At 36.8% G+C, this 23,076-nt stretch overlaps 1 protein-coding gene across 20 annotated transcripts in view; it reads left to right on the forward strand.

Annotated features, from left to right (window-relative positions):
* LOC118280223 (neurofibromin) overlaps positions 1-11,081 on the forward strand; it is a 111,419-nt gene extending 100,338 nt beyond the window's left edge. For 19 of the 20 annotated variants that reach the window (XM_050701999.1, XM_050702014.1, XM_050702011.1 and 16 more), the window contains 3 exons: positions 685-835; positions 4,583-4,680; positions 5,499-11,081. In XM_050701999.1, coding sequence (XP_050557956.1) covers positions 685-835; positions 4,583-4,641 — 210 coding nt within the window. In that variant the 3' untranslated portion in view covers positions 4,642-4,680; positions 5,499-11,081. The remainder of the gene's footprint in view (positions 1-684; positions 836-4,582; positions 4,681-5,498) is intronic. The other variant, XM_050702005.1, reaches the window with a different exon arrangement.
* Positions 11,082-23,076: the final 11,995 nt, after the last annotated feature.

Consider the following 23,076-nt stretch of genomic DNA (forward strand, 5'->3'; position numbering starts at 1 on the left):
CATTCTTAGGTACTTTAAGATTAAGTTTCTTTTATTATTTTTTACTTTTTAAAGATTCGACATTTTTTTGTGTCTGTGGTTTTTTAAATTTTTAATTTAATTTTTTATATCACAATAACAAAATAAATAAATTTCGCCCGCCTTCCTTTGCATGATCAGTTGTTAGCAGCGAGGCCCCTAACTAGGTAGGTATTATGGAACTTTACTTATTGTATTTTATTTTGTTATTGTGATAAAAGAAAACTAATGAGTACCTATACAAAAAAAGTATCTTTGGGAAAGTAGTTTGTAATCATGAGTACAATCACGTGTTTAAATATCGTTCACTAATTACCAGTCACCCTATAACATACCTCGATAAATGGACTATCCAACACAAAACGAGTAATTCCTGAGATTAGCACGTACAAACAAACTCTTCAGCTTTATACAGGGTGTAAGCGGAACGCTCCCGAAAACGCCACAAATTGTTTATGTTTTTATAATTTTAATCGTTTTTGTGTTTGTATTATTCATGCTATATTAAAATTCAGCATTAGATTACAACTATTATTACTTAAAATAAACATTGAATTCTTTATTTTTTTTTAAATAATACACGTTTTTTACCATCACCTGTTTGCGACGTTTGGGAGCGTTCCGCTTACAACCTGTATATTAGTGTTTTGCCAATTATTTTTCCAGAACCAATGCACAGCAGAAAGCAGTGAGCTGTTCGTCAACTGCCTGGAAGCGATGGTGGAGACCTGTCTCCCTGGAGGGGATGAGGCGCTCACCAGGGCCCCCCCACCGGACCCTGACCATCCAGACCCCTGCGACCAGCATCGATACCCTGGTGAGTTAGAACGCCTATTTCAAACAACAAAATATTAAAAAAAAAGTAATAGACTAACTGCCACACTCAGAGTCATTTAATGCTTACTTAAACTATTCCTTAGTAACGATTTTGTATGGAAAACAATTGCTAAGGACTGGGTTAAGTAACCATTAAATGACTCTGAGTGCGCGAGTAAATGATTAATTTTAATTTTAATATCCGTCTTGTAGATTATTTTAAAATATTAGACACGTATTTTTTATTTTCTGACAGATACAAGTACTTTCGATTTTATATTGATTTAAATATCGCGTGTGGTCACTTCTAAGTACATTTTATACGTACGTGAAGAACCTGGGCTTCTAATTTCTAATTATAAGCGGTCGTGCACACGACGCCGCACCGTTACACTGTATACAATAGGAGTCGCGCGAAGCCCGTCACCGCGCTGCCGCCGCGCCGTCGCCGCGCTGCCACCGCGTGCTCGCTTTCCCCTCCCTGACTGTTTCATTCCATTACCGGCCGCGTAAAATTAATGTGCACGTGCGTCACTTTTTAAATAATTACAATGGATAGTTTTGAAATCGAAACGTTTATAAGTTTAGTGGAGGACAGACAAGTTTTATGGGACAAAACATTGGAAATATATAAAGACAAGCGTAAAAGTTTAAAAGCTTGGTTTGCGATCTGCAATACATATAATGATTGAGAACTTTGCAGAACTACCTGATACGGAGAAATATAAATACGGTAATCTTTTTAAAAATTTTTTTTTCATTATGTTAGAAATGTTTATTTCACTTGCGATCTTGCGGCGTGCACATTCGTACGCGGCCGGTAATGGAATGAGTCAAACAGTCGGGGAGGGGAAAGCGAGCGCGCGGTGGCGGCGCGGCGACGGCGCGGCGACGGCGGCGGTGGCGGGCTTCGCGCGACTCGTATATACAGTGTAACGGTGCGGCGACGGCGCGGTGGCGGGCTTCGCGCGACTCGTATATACAGTGTAACGGAGCGGCGACGGCGCGGCGACGGCGCGGTGGCGGGCTTCCCGCGACTTGTATATACAGTGTAACGGTGCGGCGTCAGCGCGGCGACGGCGCGGCGGCGGCGCGGTGGCGGGCTTCACGCGACTTGTATATACAGTGTAACGGTGCGGCGTCAGCGCGTCGACGGCGCGGCGGCGGCGCGGTGGCGGGCTTCACGCGACTTGTATATACAGTGTAACGGAGCGGCGACGGCGCGGCGACGGCGCGGTGGCGGGCTTCGCGCGACTCGTATATACAGTGTAACGGAGCGGCGACGGCGCGGCGACGGCGCGGTGGCGGCGCGGTGGCGGGCTTCGCGCGACTCGTATATACAGTGTAACGGAGCGGCGACGGCGCGGCGACGGCGCGGTGGCGGCGCGGTGGCGGGCTTCGCGCGACTCGTATATACAGTGTAACGGAGCGGCGACGGCGCGGCGACGGCGCGGTGGCGGCGCGGTGGCGGGCTTCGCGCGACTCGTATATACAGTGTAACGGAGCGGCGACGGCGCGGCGACGGCGCGGTGGCGGGCTTCGCGCGACTCGTATATACAGTGTAACGGAGCGGCGACGGCGCGGCGACGGCGCGGCGACGGCGCGGTGGCGGGCTTCGCGCGACTCGTATATACAGTGTAACGGTGCGGCGACGGCGCGGTGGCGGGCTTCGCGCGACTCGTATATACAGTGTAACGGCGCGGCGACGGCGCGGTGGCGGGCTTCGCGCGACTCGTATATACAGTGTAACGGTGCGGCGACGGCGCGGCGACGGCGCGGCGACGGCGCGGTGACGGCGTCGTGTGCACGAGCGCTTAGTTTGAAATTGCTAACCGGCATTCAGTACGCGTGGTGATTAATGCTCAAATCTTATCCTCGTGAGAAGAGAGAGGTCTTTGAGCCACTCATTCGCTGTTGATGTGATGTGATTAATTTCGAATTGCTTTTTTTTATTTTTAATGCGAGTGTGCATTGTATAACGGCTTTACGAGTTTACGTGCCGTAATATGCACTTCTGCCTACCCTTCTGGTATATATAAAAGGAGTGACGATATTTTTTTTTTATCTTAAAATTTTAATTTTCTGATGTGGGGAGGTCTCTTTCTCGGTTTGATTCGGTGAAAATAATTTCTTATCTAATGTTTTTTCGGATTATTTGATCTAATCTAATATGTATTAACTTTTTTATTTTAGTATTGGTTTTATTATTTATTATATTAAAGTTTTAATTTTAAAGCATAATAAAACTCAGAAGCCTCTCGGCTTCGAGCTTATATCAAAAACTACCAGTTATGTTTTAGTGTCGAATAGACGACAGTCATAGACACGTCGCTCGCCGATCCGCGACCCCAACCCAACTCATGTAACGAAACCATAGCGCGATGCAGGAAATGTACGGAATTGTTCAACGCCATCTATCGAGCGTAGGGACAACTCGCGCGTGTAATTATTGTAATTTTTAGTTTTGTTTTTATGTTATTTTTTTTTGTGAATGTGTATTGTTTTTTTTGTAATGGTTTTTTTGGGTAGTGGTTGTAAATAATATTGTGTTATTTACGTTGTTAGGTGAAGTTGCGTAATTTTACCATTTCATATTATTATTTGGAATGATATATTATATGGGTTTAGGTTTGTCAAAATCAATCCGTTTTTTCGAAGTATCAAAAATACAGATAGATTAAAAATATTTTATAACTATTAGGAAACATGATAGATTTCCATGAATTTTAAACTCAAATTAAAGCTTACAATAATATATTACGTGAAACGCATTTTCAATTCTTTTTATTTGAAATAGATTATTTACTTACTAATTATTATTTATGACGAAGGAGAGAACTCCGTTGTGTTTTTAAAAAGTTCTCATGATGACCACTCATTTTGGGTCTTCTCAGAAAAACTTCACGAGTACTTGTAAACTTCGTTTATTCAACGGGCAGCGTAACGATGTCCCAGAGAGGTCCGTACTGTACGGCGATCGGCGTGCAACTGAGCCGATTGCCTACAGTGCGGCCGTATTTATAGGACTCGGCGCACGAGCACGTGCTTACAAGTTTTAGGTTAAGTATTGAAATTTTTAAAAATGTCTGTCAGTAAATATAAAATACTGTAATATATGTAGGTATATGCATAACTCTCGAATATGGATATTTCATTACACAAAAATATTATTATTTCATCTCACAATTTATTTAAGTATTTAACAATAATGCCGCTTCTAAATATAAAGGAACGCCTAAGCTAAGATAGATTAACTTAGGTACACCTTTTATTAATTGATTTCTTTTTAAACTTAGTTTTAGTATATGTATATACAACGTGTAACAAAAATAAAATACCTATATACATCAAAAAGCCCTGATGAATACAGGTTGAATAGAATCTCTACACAAAGTTTCAGCTTAAAATATGTTTAAAAAAAAATTGTACCAAATACTTGGTATCGCATATTTCTTGATTTCAAATCATACAAACGTGTCACAACACTACAGGGATCACTCGCTAATATTACGAAACATTTCTTCAGTCAATCTGATCGCCTAGGACCTGTCTACCTAATTTTGATTCGATTTGAAAAATTAATAACTTGGTACCATGAAAACATGAGTTTAAAAAACCCTTCCCGTATCGTTTGTTATGTTATCTAGAAACCGTGCAATTGATATGTATACTCCCCTTTTTGTTACACGTTGTATATTGTAGTTAATGTACGTATGTTGGTGTTCCTCCGTTATGAACAGGTACATAGATTTGTTCGCAGGCGTGCACCGGCAGGCCACCCTGTATTGCGCGCCGCAGGATACCTAGCAAGAGGAAGACGAGTGAATGCGGGCCCAGTGTTTACTCGTACGTATATCATTCTACTTTTATTTCATTTGGGAAACAAACAGAATTATACCCGAAAAAAACATGCAAATTAAATAACACATACAGTAAAACGGGGTGAATAGGGATCGAGAGGTGAATAGGGACAGAAGAGGGGTGAATAGATACTATGAAGAATTTCCCTATACCTATTCACCCCTCTTCTGACCCTATTCACCTCTCGATCCCTATTCACCCCATTTTACGGTAGCCAAAAATGGTTTACACATTCTTTATGTTTTCTTTTTTTTAAAAAAAACGTTGCCCCACATTAGGATTTTCTCCTGTGTCGTGGGTGCGTTTACAAACATACAAGATCACATACACATGAAAATATTCTTTTCCTCTTATAATATCTTCTGATCTATTTCGTTGCGGGATCCAAGACAGTCATTCATGTCCCTGGGACGTTGGACTTCAGTGTTCCGGTGTTTTCATGGTTGTATCTACTGTAGATCCTGGTGCACAGGAGTTATAGCGGTATGAGAGTGTACCATGTACCTTTAAAAATAAAAGGGACAGAGCAGCAACGCTCTCTGATAAACCTGATTCTTTTATAATGCGATATGCGTTGTGATGATCAACTGGCCTACCCAAGCTTCGAAATTTTGTCAAACCCATTAATGTAAAGGAGGCTTATAGTCATAGCCCAGTAGTGTCACGGGCAGGAAGAGCAGAGGCATTTTTTTTTTAGTATTTTGCATTATTTTGTAATTAGTTACTTGGAATACAAATCTGTCTACCTCTTGAAAATTATGAAATTCAACTACTAAGTAATATACTTTTTTTTCTTTTTACAGGTTCCCAAAAAATATGACGTTATTTGAACCCCAAATACAAAGGGAATGTAAAGTACAAGAAACAGGTAACCCCACCATTACAGATAGATTTATCAATCGTACATTTGGTATCAATCATACATTTGGTATCAATCGTACATTTGGTATCAATCAGACGTTTGTTTGTCAATCTATCAATCAAGCATTAGATAATTTAGTGTAAGTTAAAAGTGCCATAGAAATAATGTTTTTTTTTAGTAATTAATATTAATTGTAGTTTATATGATATGTTTTTGTATTATTTATTTATAATTTTATGGTATTTACTTAAAACAGTATATTTGTAATAATTATCATGAGACATACTAAATTAAATGAAAATCACGGTTTACTCACATATATTAATGGAGAAAAGCTCTACTAGTTTCGAGTCACAGAGGGACTCTTCATCATGAGTAGCGAGCGCAGTCACGCAGCCTACTGTCTCAGTATATATTATATAGTATATAGGCTACTGGTCAATCGTTCGTTGTCCTTGTTGAGCGACCATTGCGGCCTCTGCCGTCAAACTAGTAAAACTTTACTCCATTAATATATGTGACTAATCCGTGATTTTTAGTTAATACAAGTATTGTTGATTGTAAGTCATAAAATAACTTGAAATCTTATTTATAACATTATATAAACATATTTCAGTATGTTGATTACCTCGGTTCGTTTACCCAAACTCAGTTAATTAGAGTTTTCTATTTTGCACATGCTAGGTGACGCTAGTGATACATAAGGTCCGATTACTCAAATCAGCTTAGCTTTCATAAGTTGGCTAATATTTTTGTGTGTGGGAGAGCCATGCTTCGGCACTGCTGGGCCGGCTCGACCGGAGTGATACCACGGCCTCACAGAAAACCGACGTGAAACAACGCTTGCGTTGTGTTTCGTTGTGTGAGTGAGGTTACCGGAGGCCCAATTTTTTAAAAGCCGGCAACGCACTTGTAACGCCTCTGGTGTTTCAAGTGTCCATGGGCGGCGGTGATAGCTTACCATCAGGTGATTCGTCGGATCGTTTACCGGTTCATAACATAAAAAAAACAAATGTTATATTAGTCAATACACCTTAAGGTACACTAGCGCCCTCCAGTTGCGTGAAAATCTTCAATTTAGTTCTATTTATATAACGTTCAATAACTGAAGTATGTTTATATAAAGTGGTTTCGTAAAAATGCTATAATAAGAAATACGGTAGTTCACTACTAGTCAAATTCAATACTTTTATCGAAATGTCAAAAACGTTACTTTTCTATGAATTTTGTAGGAGATCGCAACTTATGACGTCATAATTTTTTTGCGTCAAATAGCATACTTACTTCTCTAAAATTAGCTAGAAAAATTAAATAAATAAGTAGGTATACCGTCAAAATAATGAATTAAAGTACGATTATTTTGGGATATTTGATTATATTGAAATATTAATTTATTTTTGACCTAGGAAACTACCCAATTCTGTTATAAGTGCTTTATATGAAAAATATGCATACAATCAGCAATAAAAATCTAAGTAATTCGTTTATGAATGTTACTGTGTAATGTGTCGAGGATTCGATTCCCGCACGAAACAACTATGTATATTTATTTGAGCAAAAATTGTTGTTGATGTGATGTGTGTGTGTAAAATTATATGTTTGTAAACGCACCCACGCCACGGGAGAAAATTCTTTAATTATTTAGAGTCAAATAAATACATACTTTAACATGATTGAATTAAGATTGAATTTACGTAAACACATCTAGGACTATGTTTAAAACAGTTTATGTCCTATACTGCCCCACTCAGAAACATTTAATGGTTACTTAAACCAGTCCTTAGTAATTATTTACTAATGCAATACTAAGGACTGGGTTAAGTAACCATTAAATGACTCTAAGTACGGCGGATAGTCAAAGAAAAACATGCGTTAACACGTTTTTATTAAGATTGAATTTACAATGAGTGATAGATGTGAAACTGTCATAATTTATGCCAAGAAAAGAGCATTTAAAAATTATTTATTTATATTTAGCTCCCATTAGTTAGTTTTTAATGTCTACGTAGACAGAAATAGGCAATAATATGACACAGATAAAATACGATTAAAACCTTTACTAATACAACCTTACACGGGTTTTGAATCCAGAACAATTTTAGATCAATATGAAAAGTCGGATTTAAATGACGGGTATGAAAAAAAATAAACATAATATATTAAAAAATTTTCGATGTACTAAAATGTGTAGAAATTAATTGAATAAAGATAAAAATTAGGACGCACAATGTATAACATCAATTTATTATAAGTATAATTATATATAATATAAAAGAAATATGTATAAACTGGGGTCTCGGGTTCGATTCCGGGTCGGGCAAAGTATTACTGGGCTTTTTTCGGTTTTTCAAACATTTCTCAGTAGTAGCACGGAGCCCGGAATTGTGTCCAGTATATGGCAATAGGCTCACCACCTATTACATGGGACTTATAACACAAATAGTGAAAAGTTGGTGTACATTGTATAGCGGCATTACGTGCCATAATGTGCACCTCTGCCTACCCTATCGAGGATAAAAGGCGTGACGATATAATTATATAATATTATAATGCAATTACCTCAATATCCTGGTACTAACTAATATACGGTGAAGGAAAAAATCTTAAAGAAAAGACGTAAGAATTAATTGACTGCACGGTTGGCGCGGTGGCTGGGCAACTGGCTGCCGTACAACGTGTAGCGGGTTCGATTCCCGCACGGAGCAACTGTTTGTGTGATCCACAAATTGTTGTTTCGGGTTTGGGTGTCATGTGTATGTGAACTTGTATGTTTGTAAACGCACCTACGACATAGGAGAAAATCTTAGTGTAGGGCAAAGTATAAAAAACAATCAAACTAGAAGTTTAAAATCGCCAATCTGCTTGTAACAAGCATGGTGATTATGAATGGTCATTCCTTCTCCGTATAAGAAGATTTTACTCAACAGTGGAAAATAAATATAATTACATAAACACCCCGAAATTTAATGCTGCTCATGAATATGAGTCTCTAGCATGGCTTGATACTAGTCGAGTTCCTCGTCAAACAGTTACGTGAGTAATCCGATGACATAATCACCAATTTTATGGTTTTTATTTTGAGTAATCGACTTGCCTGTATTATGAATGTGTTGTGAAGTGAAAAGAGTATGGTATGTCCTCGGTGACAGTGTAAAACCGTGAATCTACCATAGGTAAAGGCCGCGTATCTGCATTTGATCTAATTTTACAGGGGCAGGTTAAAACTCTTTAATATCGTTATTTTAAGGCGAAATGGCCTCATTTTTACATAGATAGATAATAAAAAAACTGTTTTCTTTGTATTTTTACATAAACTCACGACAGCGAGAAGTGTGCCAATCGGGATCTTATGTGGAATGCCTGCGAAATTGAAAATTGGCTACATTTGTCAGATACGCGAAATTATCCAATGCTAAATACGTGGATTTGCACTATCCCTACGATATGGCATTCTTTTGTCTCTGCCTACCCCAATGGGGGATAGGCGTGACTGTAATTATGTGTGTATAAGTGATCATTGGTCGAACTTCTTAAAAAAACATCTTCAATTAATTTTGCTGTTTCTAAAATTGGAATTCAAAGATTTTAAACAGTTTGGGGTAGTGTGCGTGAGTGAATGATTTGAAACGCGAATGAATGAGTGAATGTAAACTGAATAAATCAGTGAATGAATGAGTGCATGAATGAATTGATTATAAAATGTTTGAATAACAGATCTAGTATTTTTTTTCATTACTTTAATTAGCTAAACATGTAAGTAATAAGATTTTTTATGGAGAAACATTCGTAGCCATGAATTGATGTACAGTAAATAAGTTCCTAGACGCTTGACGTGGGTATAAAATGCACCTGAAATATTTCATGTTTAATGTATATTGATGTTTTAATATTTTTAGGCCTAATTCTAGATTTTAAAGTCTTTAAGATACCTAATTTTAGTTTTATATATTAAACAATAGTAGTTTTACCCGACTATGACTAATCCTAAACGGAGAGGTTATATCTATTTTTTTACATAAGGTGTTCTAAAAGTAATTGCCACGGCTTTAATGGGAGGTAGTGTTATGTTTGAAGATTACAATAGTGAAGAAATTTCGTCCCACGGACCAGTTAATTCGATTTGAGAATTTAAATTAATTAAAATGGTTTACAAATACGTACGATGCGTTCGAGAAGTGCATGCGAAGCGGCTGACAGTGAACGAGATAGCTCTTTCATAACAAACTAAAATGTAGACATTTTTGTATGAAAGAAAATTACTTATAATCAATAATCAATAATTTATATTTACTATTGTAATCTTCAAACACAATACTACCTCCCATTAAAGCCATGGCAGATACTTTTAGAACGCCTTATATAGGTAATATCCATTCTGTACACATACATGTGTTACGTACATAAATAAATAAATTATGTATCTTTTCGTGTCTAATTATATTATGTATTTGGTTCAATTTTAATTAGTAGAAAACAGGAATTGAGTACTTAATATTACGGAACACGGATGTTTTTAATTGACTCTGCCTACCCCAGCGTGGTATAAAAGAGATTTACTACCGAATACTGAAATGCTACTCTAAGTTGTAATTAAATATCGTGCTATCTCTGTCATTTACAAAGAATTTGTAGAGACAGAACTATATTTGAGAGCGTCTTAAAATTGAGTGACGTTTGAGTATTTGACTTTTACTACTTTATTTGGATACTTATAACTTAATTATCACTCCATTTATTCTCCGAAGGGGTAGGCAGAGGTGCTACATATACTTATAAACCCTCTTTTCTATAATTTCAATCCTTGATTTTCTGCTAAATAAAATTGGCCTTATTATTATTATTTAATTAGACTTATCTGTTTAAGTAAAACTACAAAATTTGAAACGTAATAGTGAGATTTTTGTGTAAACTACATTTCATGTTGATTGGTAAAAAAGTCATTGGCAAATATAAAAAAAAAACATACTTATTAAAAATAATTAAATGTGTTGCTTTTTAAATTTCTTAGTTAATCTATAGCTTTTTTTAAAAGGGGCAGTAAGTTGAAAAATATGTTTAATATTTTTTATAACATACTAGCTTTGCACGCGGTTTCGTTCGCGTTGTCAGTTAAAAACATTACTTTAATACATTATAATATATGATAATACAATACATGCCAAAAATCTTAATAATACGAAGTCCTTTACAAAACCTATTTTAAATTCTGTAATATAATTATTATTTTACTTATTGCCCTCTTTATAAAAAGCTAAAGATTAAAACCTTACGTGTATGTACTTATTTTCTACAAAAAAAACAATTTTAGAGGCATTTTACATACTTTTGATATGATTTGACTTTCAAAGAATTTTAGATTGGATCTGACATTTTAAGCAAAATGTTTTATTTAATGTTTTTGCTATGAATTTAGCTCGACAACTGACATATTTGTATATTATTCAGTATTATTCGTTGTTTTGTAAGACTAGATTATGTATATTGATGTATTTAATTCAATAAATGCTGTATATTTCCATGTGAATGGTTGTTTTATTGTTTTCAATCCTTATTCCTTATTTGTGCTCACCATAGGGCATTAGTGTAGCTTATGGTCGCTTTTGTCCTATAGAGAATTAAGTTTTAAAATCCGGAGCTACGGATTACCTGGGTTTACCATCACTCCGGCTTGGGAATGGTATGGTTTTTAGTTAGTATGAGTTTGACACTCTCTCGCTTTACCCAAGGCGGGAGAAGCCAAAGGATGATTTTCCCCCTTAAAAAAACTAGTTTAAACCATTGGACAGTCATCAAGCAAACAATGTAGTTTACCATCAGAAATTTCGAAAACGAATTTAATTTCAAATTCAATTCTTTTATCGCATCAAACATGGTAGTTTAGGTACACTTACTAGGTTCAAACAGTTCTTATAAGCATAATTCGTGGGGGCCCGGGGTTTAAAGACGTCCGTTTCTCATGCATGAGGGTGCGGGCTCGAAACCTACCTACGGCAAGTACCAATGTGATATTTTCGGGTATTATGTACTTTCTAAAATTATTTAGACACCGCTGACAAACGGTGAAGGAAAACATCGTGAGAAAACCTGGGCTTATTATTTCTAATTATAGGTTTGTCATCGCCAACCCGCATTGAGCAACGTGGTGGTTAATGCTCAAACCTCCTCCGTGCGAGAAGAGGCCTTTGGTCAGCATTGGCCATTTATAGGCTGTTGATCTGAATTATTTTTAGTTTAGTTACACATTTGGCCGGTACACAGAATGCAATAGTATACATACATCTATATATTAATACGTGATGCAAAAAATTTGGACCACCTTTATACCCATTTTTACGAAAATTGCGCGGACGTTGGAGCATAAAATTTGGTACACTTATAGTTTATGTGTAGGAGAAGTGCATAACGCTAATATTTTTCAAAAATAATGCTTACAAAGTACATTAAATTAATAAATAAAACATTACACACACATGCATAGTATCTGATCGTACTTGACAAAACGTCAAAATCGATATAGACATTTCGATGATATTCTCACGTGTCATATGAATAGAGTTTAAATAAAAGAGTTTGTTTGAGTTTGAGTTAAATAAAAATTATCCTTGAACGTATGTTAAGTGGTATTGTAAATTAAATCGTATATGGTCGAATTTCGACCACTAGGCGACCACTAGTTATAAAAATTTGTCTGCACAACAAATAAAAGCCATAACCATCATCTATGCTTCACTGAATCCGGGGGCACGGCAGTGCCCCCACCAAGTCGAGCAAAAAAAGCCGCACGGCCTTACTATCCTTTTCGCCAAGAATAACACTCTAACAAGAACCACTTTCGCAACGCAAAACAAAACTTATTGAAGGGTAGTTGAATAGCTGACCCAAGTAAAGCATTGTGAATTAGAGGTGCCATATAAACGCGGTTCCGTCGAAACAGATTCTACTTTAGGACTGGTATTTCAAAATGCGACTTTTTTAAGGAATAGGTGGCGAACGAGCAGACTCTTCACCTGATGGTAAGCGATCAGCACCGCCCATAGACACCCGCCCAGAGGAGTCACAGGTGCGTTGTCGGCCTTTTAAAAAGGACGCTCTGTGCGGTTTCCTTTTATTTGTATTTTCCTTGGGTTTAAATAATTCAAGATTGGACGTAACAAAACTAGCGACTTTGTAAATATAAATGCATGGGACAATTAATATAGGCCTGAATATAGACCACCAGTAGTCACCACTGCATTTTCCGCACAAATCGCCGGGCAAATTTTACTGGACTTTTTTAGGTTTTTTGAAAATATCTCAGTATTAGCATAAAGTCTAGAATTGGGCCCAGTAATATGGCAATAGGTTCACCCCCTATTACATGAGAGTTATAACACAAATGGTGAAAATTGGTTGTACACTGCCTACCCCTTCCTGTCGGGGATAAAAGGCGTGACGTTAGAAAATGTCTTGTTTTAATTTAGCATACTCGGGGATAGAACTCAGAGTAGGGACACACGATGCGCTGCAGCGCCGCTCCGCAAACGTTTCATCGTGTCAGCCTTCTCTTTTTTGTGTTTTTTTTTTCACGGGGAAAAATCATCCAATGACGTCTCTCTCGCCGCAAGGCGAGAGGGAGTGTCAGACTCTTACTGACTAAAAACCTCCCCGTTCCTTCTCCTGTTTGTCGAGTCGAAGCCCCGGTAAACCCGCTAGGTAGTCCGCAGCTCCGGATTAAGCATCAGCCCTACTGGGCCCCATCTGTGGAGTCTGATGGCTCTTTGATGCGCGCGCAGAACGCGACACGCCACACGCACGGGTCCGTGTCAGGCTGCGGTTCCACTGACGCGGAGCGGGGCGGAGAGGGCTTAGCGGTGCACGAATTGACCAATCACTATGCTCCAAATCTCCGTTGCGCTTCAATGAATAAGATTTCGAGCATAGTGATTGGTCAAGATTCGTGCACCGCTAAGCTCCTCTCCGCCCCGCTCCGCGTCAGTGGAACGCAGCCTGAGTGGTACACGAGCGGTGGGGCACCGTAATGTTGTTACGTCGCAGCAGCGGTGCAGCAGCGTTGGACAGTCTGTTAATGCCCCTCCCCACCTCGTCTTGGTTGCAAGTCCGGTGCATCGTGTGACATGCCACAGATATTTCTATGTAAGACGACGAAGCGACACCGCTCCGGCGACGCGGCAGCAACAAGGGTTGCCAGATTCAGACTGATCATTCCCTAGACATATCGGGCCACGAACGGAATCTGAGTTTTGGTGTCACATCCAAGACCAGACTGTAAAAGTAGAAATTAAGTAACCTAGAACTTACCCTTCCCGCCCCTCAATTCACGCAGGGCGACTTGCGAGCACGTTACAACGTTTGGTTTGACTTTTACAGCAATAGTTTTGTATTTTTGTGAAAAAACAAGTATTTTTTCATTCCGGGACAGCAAAGTAAAATTACTGGACACGGGACAGCACATAGCATAAAAAGTTAGTAGCAGATGTTTAACCTAACTTTATAAATATTTTCTTTATTTTTTCAACAAAATTTAAGGAATTCAGGTTTCAACTCACCACTAGAAGGCGTCAATCCTACATAAAGATTTTTTATCTGTAACTTTATCTAGAAGTAAAGATTTAATTAATTTAAAGGACTCTAAACGACACAAGCGCCACCTAGCGTGAGTAAAAACGAATATTTAACATTGCAATTGCAAATTGGGACAATCCCGGAAATCCCGGCCATCTGGCAAACCCAGCCGCAACGCATCGTGTGCCCCACTCGCACAACCAGTTCACATATTCAGAGAGGCCAAAGCAAAATACAAAAGTGTACAAAATAAACATCAAAAAGCTCTCAGAATCATATTTTTATTATCATTTTTATAACAAAATAACACCCGACGGTTATCCCAAATGTCTACAACTATGAACAAATTCGAGTCTTGCGTTATAAACGAAATAACATTACTCATCTACTAGTAGTCCAGCTTGGTAGATAAAAAGGGGTTACCTGGAATGTTTTCCGGGAGTTTTGAAAATTGGTGAATTTATAGAAATTTTAACTTTCAGTACAACCGCCGTAGCACGGAGCCTCTGGAATATGCATTTTTCGAAAAAATATTTATCTACAAAATTAAACTAGGGAAAATTTTCCGGTACTTATGGTAAAATCATATAGCGCCGAAAAGTATTATTCATCTGCACCACCTATGTACAAACAATGTGTGTTGTACAACGATCGCAACCGAATTGCAGAGGTAAGTCCCCTGTTTAAGGAGTAGAGGCGCCATGGCGTCCTCAGTACCGCCACAGGTGCTTGGATACAGGATTAGGATCCGATTGGGCGGGAGGAAACGCCCGGGTGTCATAACTGCGAAGACCGCCCGGAGGACACGGTAGAACATATAACATAACACATATAACATCAGAAACAGGAACCTACCGAACCTACACACATTGTTTGTACACGTGGTGGTGCAGATGAATAATACTTTGCGGCGCTCGTACGCCAAAAACTATTGATTTTATGAAAAGGTTATCAATACATAAATGTAATGATAAATATTTTATGTAAAAACGATATTAATAAAAAACCGTTTACAAACAATGTGCAATTGTACAAAATTGTTTGTACGTAAGTTTCGGTAGGTTCCTGTTTCTGATGTTATATGTGTTATGTTATATGTTCCACCGTGTCCTCCGGGCGGTCTTCGCAGTGAGGACACCCGGGCATTTCCTCCCGCCCAATCAAGAACAGGATCCTACCGAAACTCCTGTGTCCGGTAAGCACCTGCGTCAGGCGGTGGGTGAGGATGCCATGGCGCCTCTCTAGCCACTCCTCAAACAGGGGACTTACCTCTGCAATGACAGCGAGCCCAGCCCTCGGTTGCGACAGTCGTTGCTGCACAACACACATTGTTTGTACACGTGGTGGTGCAGATGAATAATACTTTGCGGCGCTCGTACGCCAAAAACTATTGATTTTACGAAAAAGTTATCGATACATAAATTGTAGGAAATTTTCTCTAGTTTAATTTTGTAGATAAATATTTTTTCGTAAAATGTGTCGAAACGGAGATATTAATAAAAAACCGTTTTTAGGCGCCATTTTTTCAATATGGCGGCGCGAGCGGCGGTTGTACGAGGTGGCAAAGTTGAAATTCGAAAAGAGCATACCCAAATCTATAAATTCACCAATTTTCAACACTCCCGGAAAACTTTCCAGGTAAAACTACCAAATGACTGGACTATAGAATGGGTAGGCAGAAATGGTCATATACACTTCATTAGTTTATTATTATTACATAGCTTGCAATTAATATTCAATTCTTTTGAATAACTAAGTTCGATGTTAATATTATGACATTTTCATATTAATTATTATGTTATTGGCTTACTCACGTAAATGTTTGACGAGGAACTCGACTAGTTTCAAGCCATGCTAGAGGCTCATATTCATGAGCAGCATTCCGCGACACACGACGCGGCGAGTTCCTCGTCAAACAGTTACGTGAGTAAACCGATAACATAATAATTATTATAATTAATTTAGTGTGTCTCACGAAAGTTACAATGACATTTTCATAATTAGAAATTAAATTGTGTACCGTAAAACGGGGTGAATAGAATTCGAGGGGTGAATAGATGTTGCGAATATGTTCTAACATCTATTCATTTCATTCTTGTGTTTATTCACCCTTTGAATTCTATTCACCCCGTTTTACTGCTTAACTTATTACAGTTACAAACAGATATTCTGCATTCAACCAGTTTTTACAAAATCGGTTCAAATGTAATTAGAAAATTATGCGAGAATTCATTATTTTACATATTGTACTTTTGACAATTTGACTTCAATAACAATTAACTTTATATTATTGTGATAAAGTCGATGTTTCGTTAAAAAGTTAGTAGGTAGTACATATATAATCAAGTTTATAAATAAATGTTTTTTCAACAATATTTAAGGAAATCACCGCTAGAGGGCGTCAACCTGATATAAAGATCTATAGAGTATAATCTGTAATTTTATTTAGAAGTAATGATGATTTAATTAATTTAAATGACTCTAAACGACAAAAGCGCCACCTAACGTGAGCAAAAACTAATATTTAACATTACAACGTTTATTTGTCTTTGAAAATTACTCATCAATGCGAAAATTACTTAATAAAGCCTTGCCTGCCACCCCTCAATTAATAAAATTACTCATAAATTTTTGTTAATTAAAGGAGGAAAATTCTATAATAATAAATAATTCGTTATTTAACATATTTTTACTCCTCCACACGAGACACTATCTGCCGTACTCAGAGACATTTAATGATTACTTAAACCATTCCTCAGTAACGATTTTGTATCGAAAACAATGACTAAGGACTGGGTTAAGTAACCATTAAATGACTCTGATTGCGGCGGTATGTGTTTTCTATTGTTGTCTTATATACGAGAGATTAATTACACAATTTCTTTGAAATTAACAAAAATAGATTAACAAACAACATAATTAGTTAGCTTTGAGCAAATATTAAATGAGCATTATATACAAATATTTGTGCTTTGTAAAAAAAAAGGAAAAATCGTATAGATATACAAGCAATTTTAGGAATAAATGCATAATATCGACGGTTAAAAAAATAACTTAAAGTGAATTTAATTCAATTAATTACATACGTAAGTATTCCCATTATTTTTATTAATAAAAAATCATGAATTGAAAAAATAAAAAATTAAATAATCACAATAAATTACAATTTATGTACATTGTTACGCTAAAATGTAGAGGATTTTGTCATTTGCATTGAAATAAAAAAATGGAATGAGTATATACAATAATATGTTAACTAACAGAGGGCGTTCCTGTTAACCCGAAATAGTATAGATTCCATAAATGCAAAAAAAATTATTATCATTCCAAAACAAAACAATTTTGTTGTTTTAATATTAAAATATTCACCAAAAATTTTGAATCGTTACGTAAAAGAAACACTCTGTGCACGCGTAGTTAAAGGAAGGCAACGTTGCAATTTATTGCCTATTTTTCTATGCTGATATTTTTATTTTAATCTATTAATGATATAGATTAACGAGATTAAAGGAACGCCCTCCGTTAGTTAACATACTGTATAACGCTTATCCTTAATAGGGTAAGCAAAAGTATATTATACTAGCTACTACCGGATTCACCCGCTCTGCTCGGCTCCTATTGGTCATAGCGTGATGTTTTATAGCCTATAGCCTTCCTCGATAAATGGACTATCCAACACAAAAAGAATTATTCAAATCGGACCAGTAGTTCAGGAGATTAGCGCGTTCAAACAAACAAACTCTTCAGCTTTATAATCTTTATATAATATATAATATATTATATATTATAATTTATAGGTTTTGCATTCGTTGGAAAGGTCTCGGGCTCTGTGAGGTTTATAGCAAAGAAAATTCAAGAGAAAAGCAGGAAAACAGGGAAAATCATTGGTGACGAAACGGATTTCGCCGGGTTTGCTAGTTTTAAATATTATTTTTTATGAATAATTTTATCTCGACTTTTAAATAAGAAACAAACCACTTTTCAATATTGTACTTGTAATTTTTAAATGACTAGACGATGTAACAAATTCTTTAAATACAACAAATATCAACACAAACGATGATTTCCCCACATTTTTAGTTTCAGCAAAAAAAAAATAGAACACAAGATTACGTAAAATTGCAACCGCAAAAAATACAACATATTTTTTTTACAATATACCAGGTAAAATACAACATTAATTATTATGTCTGTCTTTAAAAAATTAAGCAAAATATAATTATACAGACAATGCATTCACTATTTGTACATTTTTATGCGAAATCCAAAAAGAAATTGGCATACCTATTTAAAAGAAAAATATTATTTTTGTGCGAAATCCAAAAAAATGGCATAGTTAAAAAAATATATAATATTTTAGTGGGACAAAGATTAAACCCACTTCAATATGCAGCTTCGCAACCTGCTAAGTACCAAGTACCAAAGTGATTATTCGTTCTATAAGTTTTTAAACTGACATGGTCACTAACACTAATATTAGAACTTGAGACGGGATATTCATAGACATACATAAACATGGTAAATATTACGTCTTAAGTTCTGATGTAACTGATTATTCGTTCGTAAATCCCAATAAAAAACAATTTTAATCATTCTTTCAGTACTGAACTTTTCCATTATTGAATATTTATTATTATTTTATATTTTTTAACGATTTTCAAGCATATAAGAGCCTCAATTAGGCAATTGCGATAGACACTAAAGTAAGGATTATTATACACGGTGTAACAAAAAGGGTGTATACAAATCAAGTGCACGGTTTCTAGATAACATAACAAACGATACGGGAAGGGTTTTTTAAACTCATGTTTTCATGGAAAGAAGTTATGAATTTTTCCAATACATAAAATTCCAGAAACCGAACATCAAAATTAGGTATATACAGGTACAAGGCGATCAGATTTACAGAATACATGTTTCGTAATTAGCGAGTGTTGTGATACATTTGTATGATGATTTAAAATCAAGAACCATGCGACACCATGTATTTGGTACCAATTTTTTTTTTAGCGTATTTTGAGCTGAATCTTTGTGTAGAGATTGGGACATCGGGCGATCTTGGGCGACATCGCAGCGACATTGGACGTGTCCACATCTTCACGTCACGGCGTCGTCAACGTGGGACGGTGCGGTAACGTGTCACGTTACGTTGCCGCGTCGTTCTAGTGCACGGTACGGCAACGTCGCCGTGGGACATCGCGTCACGTCGTCGTAAGCCGACGTAGCTCGATGCTCTCGCTCAGTTAATGCTTCAATGTCAATGTCTTTTTAACAATAGCAGAAGCAGAATACTGTACTGTGTGAACAATGTGCGGTCCATATCTCGAACGAGACTGACGCATGTTAGTGAAGAATGTACCAGAATTTTACAAGGCACGGCGACATGTTACGTTAAAAAAAGTTCATTTTTACGTTACGTTAACGTAAATTTGCACGTCACGTCAACGTAACGTACTGACGTGGAGATGTGGACAGGCCCATAGTCGACTGTGCGACAAGGAATAGTTTCAACAATGTCGCCCGACATCGCCCGATGTCTCCGGGGCCACATGTCACTCAACAAATGTTCCTAGTGGGGATCGAGGCTTAATGCTCAAACCTTCTCCGTGTCAGAAGAGGCCTTTGGTCAGCAGTGGCCACTTATAGGCTGATTATGATGAGATTATAATGTCTATTAAGTATCGATACTACAGAATTATTTAATTTAGTTTTTATTTTAATAGACTTAAGTCTTTAATTCCATAGGTAAAGCTTTTAAGAGTCAAATCTACAAGAATATAATTATAGGGTGACAGGTAATTAGTGAACGATATTTAAACACGTGATTGTACTCATGATTACAAACAACTTTCCTGAAGAAACTTTTTTTGTATACTCATTACTTTTATTTTTTATCACAATAACAAAGTAAATTTTCAAAATACCTACTTAGTTACTAGTCTTCCGATAACGCGGGCGCGGACGCCTCGCTGCTAACAGCTATTTATTCGAAAGCACTCGTGCGCGAAATTTTGTTGTTTTTTTATTATGATAAAAATAAAACTAAAGGTGCTCCCACACAGCAGTTATATAACATTAGAGACTGACTTAACATTTGTGTTTAAACAAATTACAACAGTAGTTGTAGAATATGTTACACGCTATTGGAAATGTTATATTGTTACACATTGTTGTATAACGTTATATAACTGCTGTGTGGGAGCACCTTAATGTATACAAATAAAGTATCTTTGGGAAAGTTGCTTGTAATCATGAGTACAATCACGTGTTTAAATATCGTTCACTAATTACCAGTTACCCTGTAGACATATTTATTATAATACATATATGTATGTATATGTCATATAAGATGGCAACACGCCTTTAAACTGCCGAAGGGGTAGGCAGAGGTCCACGTTTACAATGTAACACCCATTTTTCACCATTTGTGTTATAAGTGCTATATAATAGGGGGTGAGCCTATTGTCATATACTTGGCACAATTCTAGACTCCGCGCTACTACTGAGATATTTTCTAAAAACCGAAAAAAGTTCAGTAATACTTTGCCCGACCCGAGAGTCGAACCCGAGACCCCTTACCCCTTTGTGACTCGTAAATCGTAAATCGTACTCGAATCGTTAGTGTAACCATGTGGTGACGTCAAAATACATTTGTCACCCTTACTCTTCCCGTGGGTGTCACATACCCGACTAAGGGACAACATGTTTACAGAATAGAAATAATAAACTACGATCACCAACCAAAGCTTATAAAGCATGAAGATCATGGCATGGCTTATATTCCAGTAGTAGATCCTCACGGGCAATTGTGTTACAGGAATCAAACCTAGGACTTGGTATTCAGAAGTCATAATTATCGACTGGCAAACCAAAAATTGTCATTATACAATAAAATGTACTTACATTTTCAAAATGAAAAAGCCAATATCACAAGCCAAAAGCTAACTATGGTATAAAGAGCAATGAGTTCTTAGGTTCAATTTCCGATTCAGGCAAAATATTATTGATTTTAGAATTTGAGTCGAGTTCAATACCTTTCCTACTCCTGCTTTTCGAGCCGGAGCCCCGGTAACCCGCTGGGTAGTCCGTAGCTCCGGTTAAGGACTGTTACTGTCATTATTTCGACCAAAATATTCCAAAATTTCTGCAATTATGTCATGACTACCATTTTAAAAGAGTATACTTATTGTCAAATAAAAAAAAAACATACAATTACAGAAAAAAAACATAATCAAATATCAATAATACTTTGCCTTAACCGGGATTCGAAATCAAGACCCCGTCTTCGGAATCAATAATTCAAAAATCACAATACGATTAGATGGTGTTTTGACCTCATGAAAATTTGCTTTTAGTCAAATAATTCATTTTCAGTATATTTTGTTCATAATCATAACCGAATTGACTGAAAATTTATCATTATTATTGTTTTTTTTTTATTTAGCAGCAGAGCAGACGTCTCACCTGATGGTAAGCAATCGCCCTTTGACACCCGCAACACCAGAAGAGTTACAGATGCGTTGCCGGCTTCTTATCTGCCGCACTCAAAGACATTTAATGGTTACTTAAACTATTCCTTAGTAACGATTTTGAATCGAAAACAATTGCTAAAGACTGGGTTAAGTAACCATTAAATAACTCTGAGTATAGCGGTTAAACAATATTTCATCTCTTTCAATTAAGTTTCTGATAGTCGTAAGTGACAGATAAATATTGACTTATCTTCCGTAGAAAATATATCAAAATACATACATATCGTCTCGCCTACCTCTCATCCACTAAAGAAGCAGACGGATCACCTGATGGTAAGCAATCGTCGCCGCCCATGGACACACGAAACACCAGAGGCGTTACAAGTGCGTTGTCGGCCTTTTGGGGGTTAGGAATTTAAGGATTGTTGGAGAATGAGCCATTGAGGGGTAATTGGGCCTCCAGTAACCTCATTCACACAACGAAACACAACGCAAGCGTTGTTTCACGTCGGTTTTCTGTGAGGCCGTGGTATCACTCCGGTCGAGCCGGCCCATTCGTGCCGAAGCATGGCTCTCCCACATTTAATAGTTACATGAGAGTTTCATAGTTACATGCATGTGCAAAAACGTTAACATTATTTCTGGTATACTTCTCACTACATCTACATTCCCTCTAAATATCTATCAATTACACTATCAGAAACTTAAACAACAGTTTAGTAATAGACCTTGAATAAAAATAAATAATATTTATAGTTTGGGGGTGCTCAAGTATTACGTAATCCCCTTACCCCTTCCCCCTAACGCGACGTAATGTTTTACAAGACCCCCTCCCCCTATGGCGTTAGGTAATACTTGAACGACTCTATGTTACATTGATTATTTATATTATTTAATAATATAATAGAATATAACAGTAATGTACATAATTGATTATTATTTTTCAATACATTATTATGGAATTTATTATATTGACTTGGATTTTTATATAATTACATTACATTATAATATAAAAGTTAATTACAGATAACTTATATGTGAATCATTGAAACATAAAAAAAATGTTATTGAATGTCAAAAATAAATATATATAATAACAAAGGGTCTAGTATGAGTTTGTTTTATATTTAACGAGATTGAATCGTTACTGCGAATAGCCCTCTGATTGGTTGATTCATTAGAGCAAACCAATCTGTACCTTTAGTATAAGTTTGCTTTACGTTTAAAGTAATCGAAACGAGAGCACGTTCGGTGTTCTGACTGGTTGGCTCGAATAAACCAACCAATTAAAGCGCCGAACACGCTCTCGTTTCGATTACGTTAAACGTAAAGCAAACTCATACTAAGGGGACTGATCCGAACGCAGTAGTTTTGATCTCGTTAAACGAAAATTTATAGTAAGTCATAAACTTTATAGTCTTTGCGCAAACTTTTACACAGATTGCGCTAACTTTGCGCAAATCTTTGAACTGAGAAAATTATCTC

The sequence above is a fragment of the Spodoptera frugiperda genome, chromosome 21 (genome assembly GCF_023101765.2).
Source record: "Spodoptera frugiperda isolate SF20-4 chromosome 21, AGI-APGP_CSIRO_Sfru_2.0, whole genome shotgun sequence".
Classification (NCBI taxonomy): Eukaryota; Metazoa; Arthropoda; class Insecta; order Lepidoptera; family Noctuidae; genus Spodoptera; species Spodoptera frugiperda.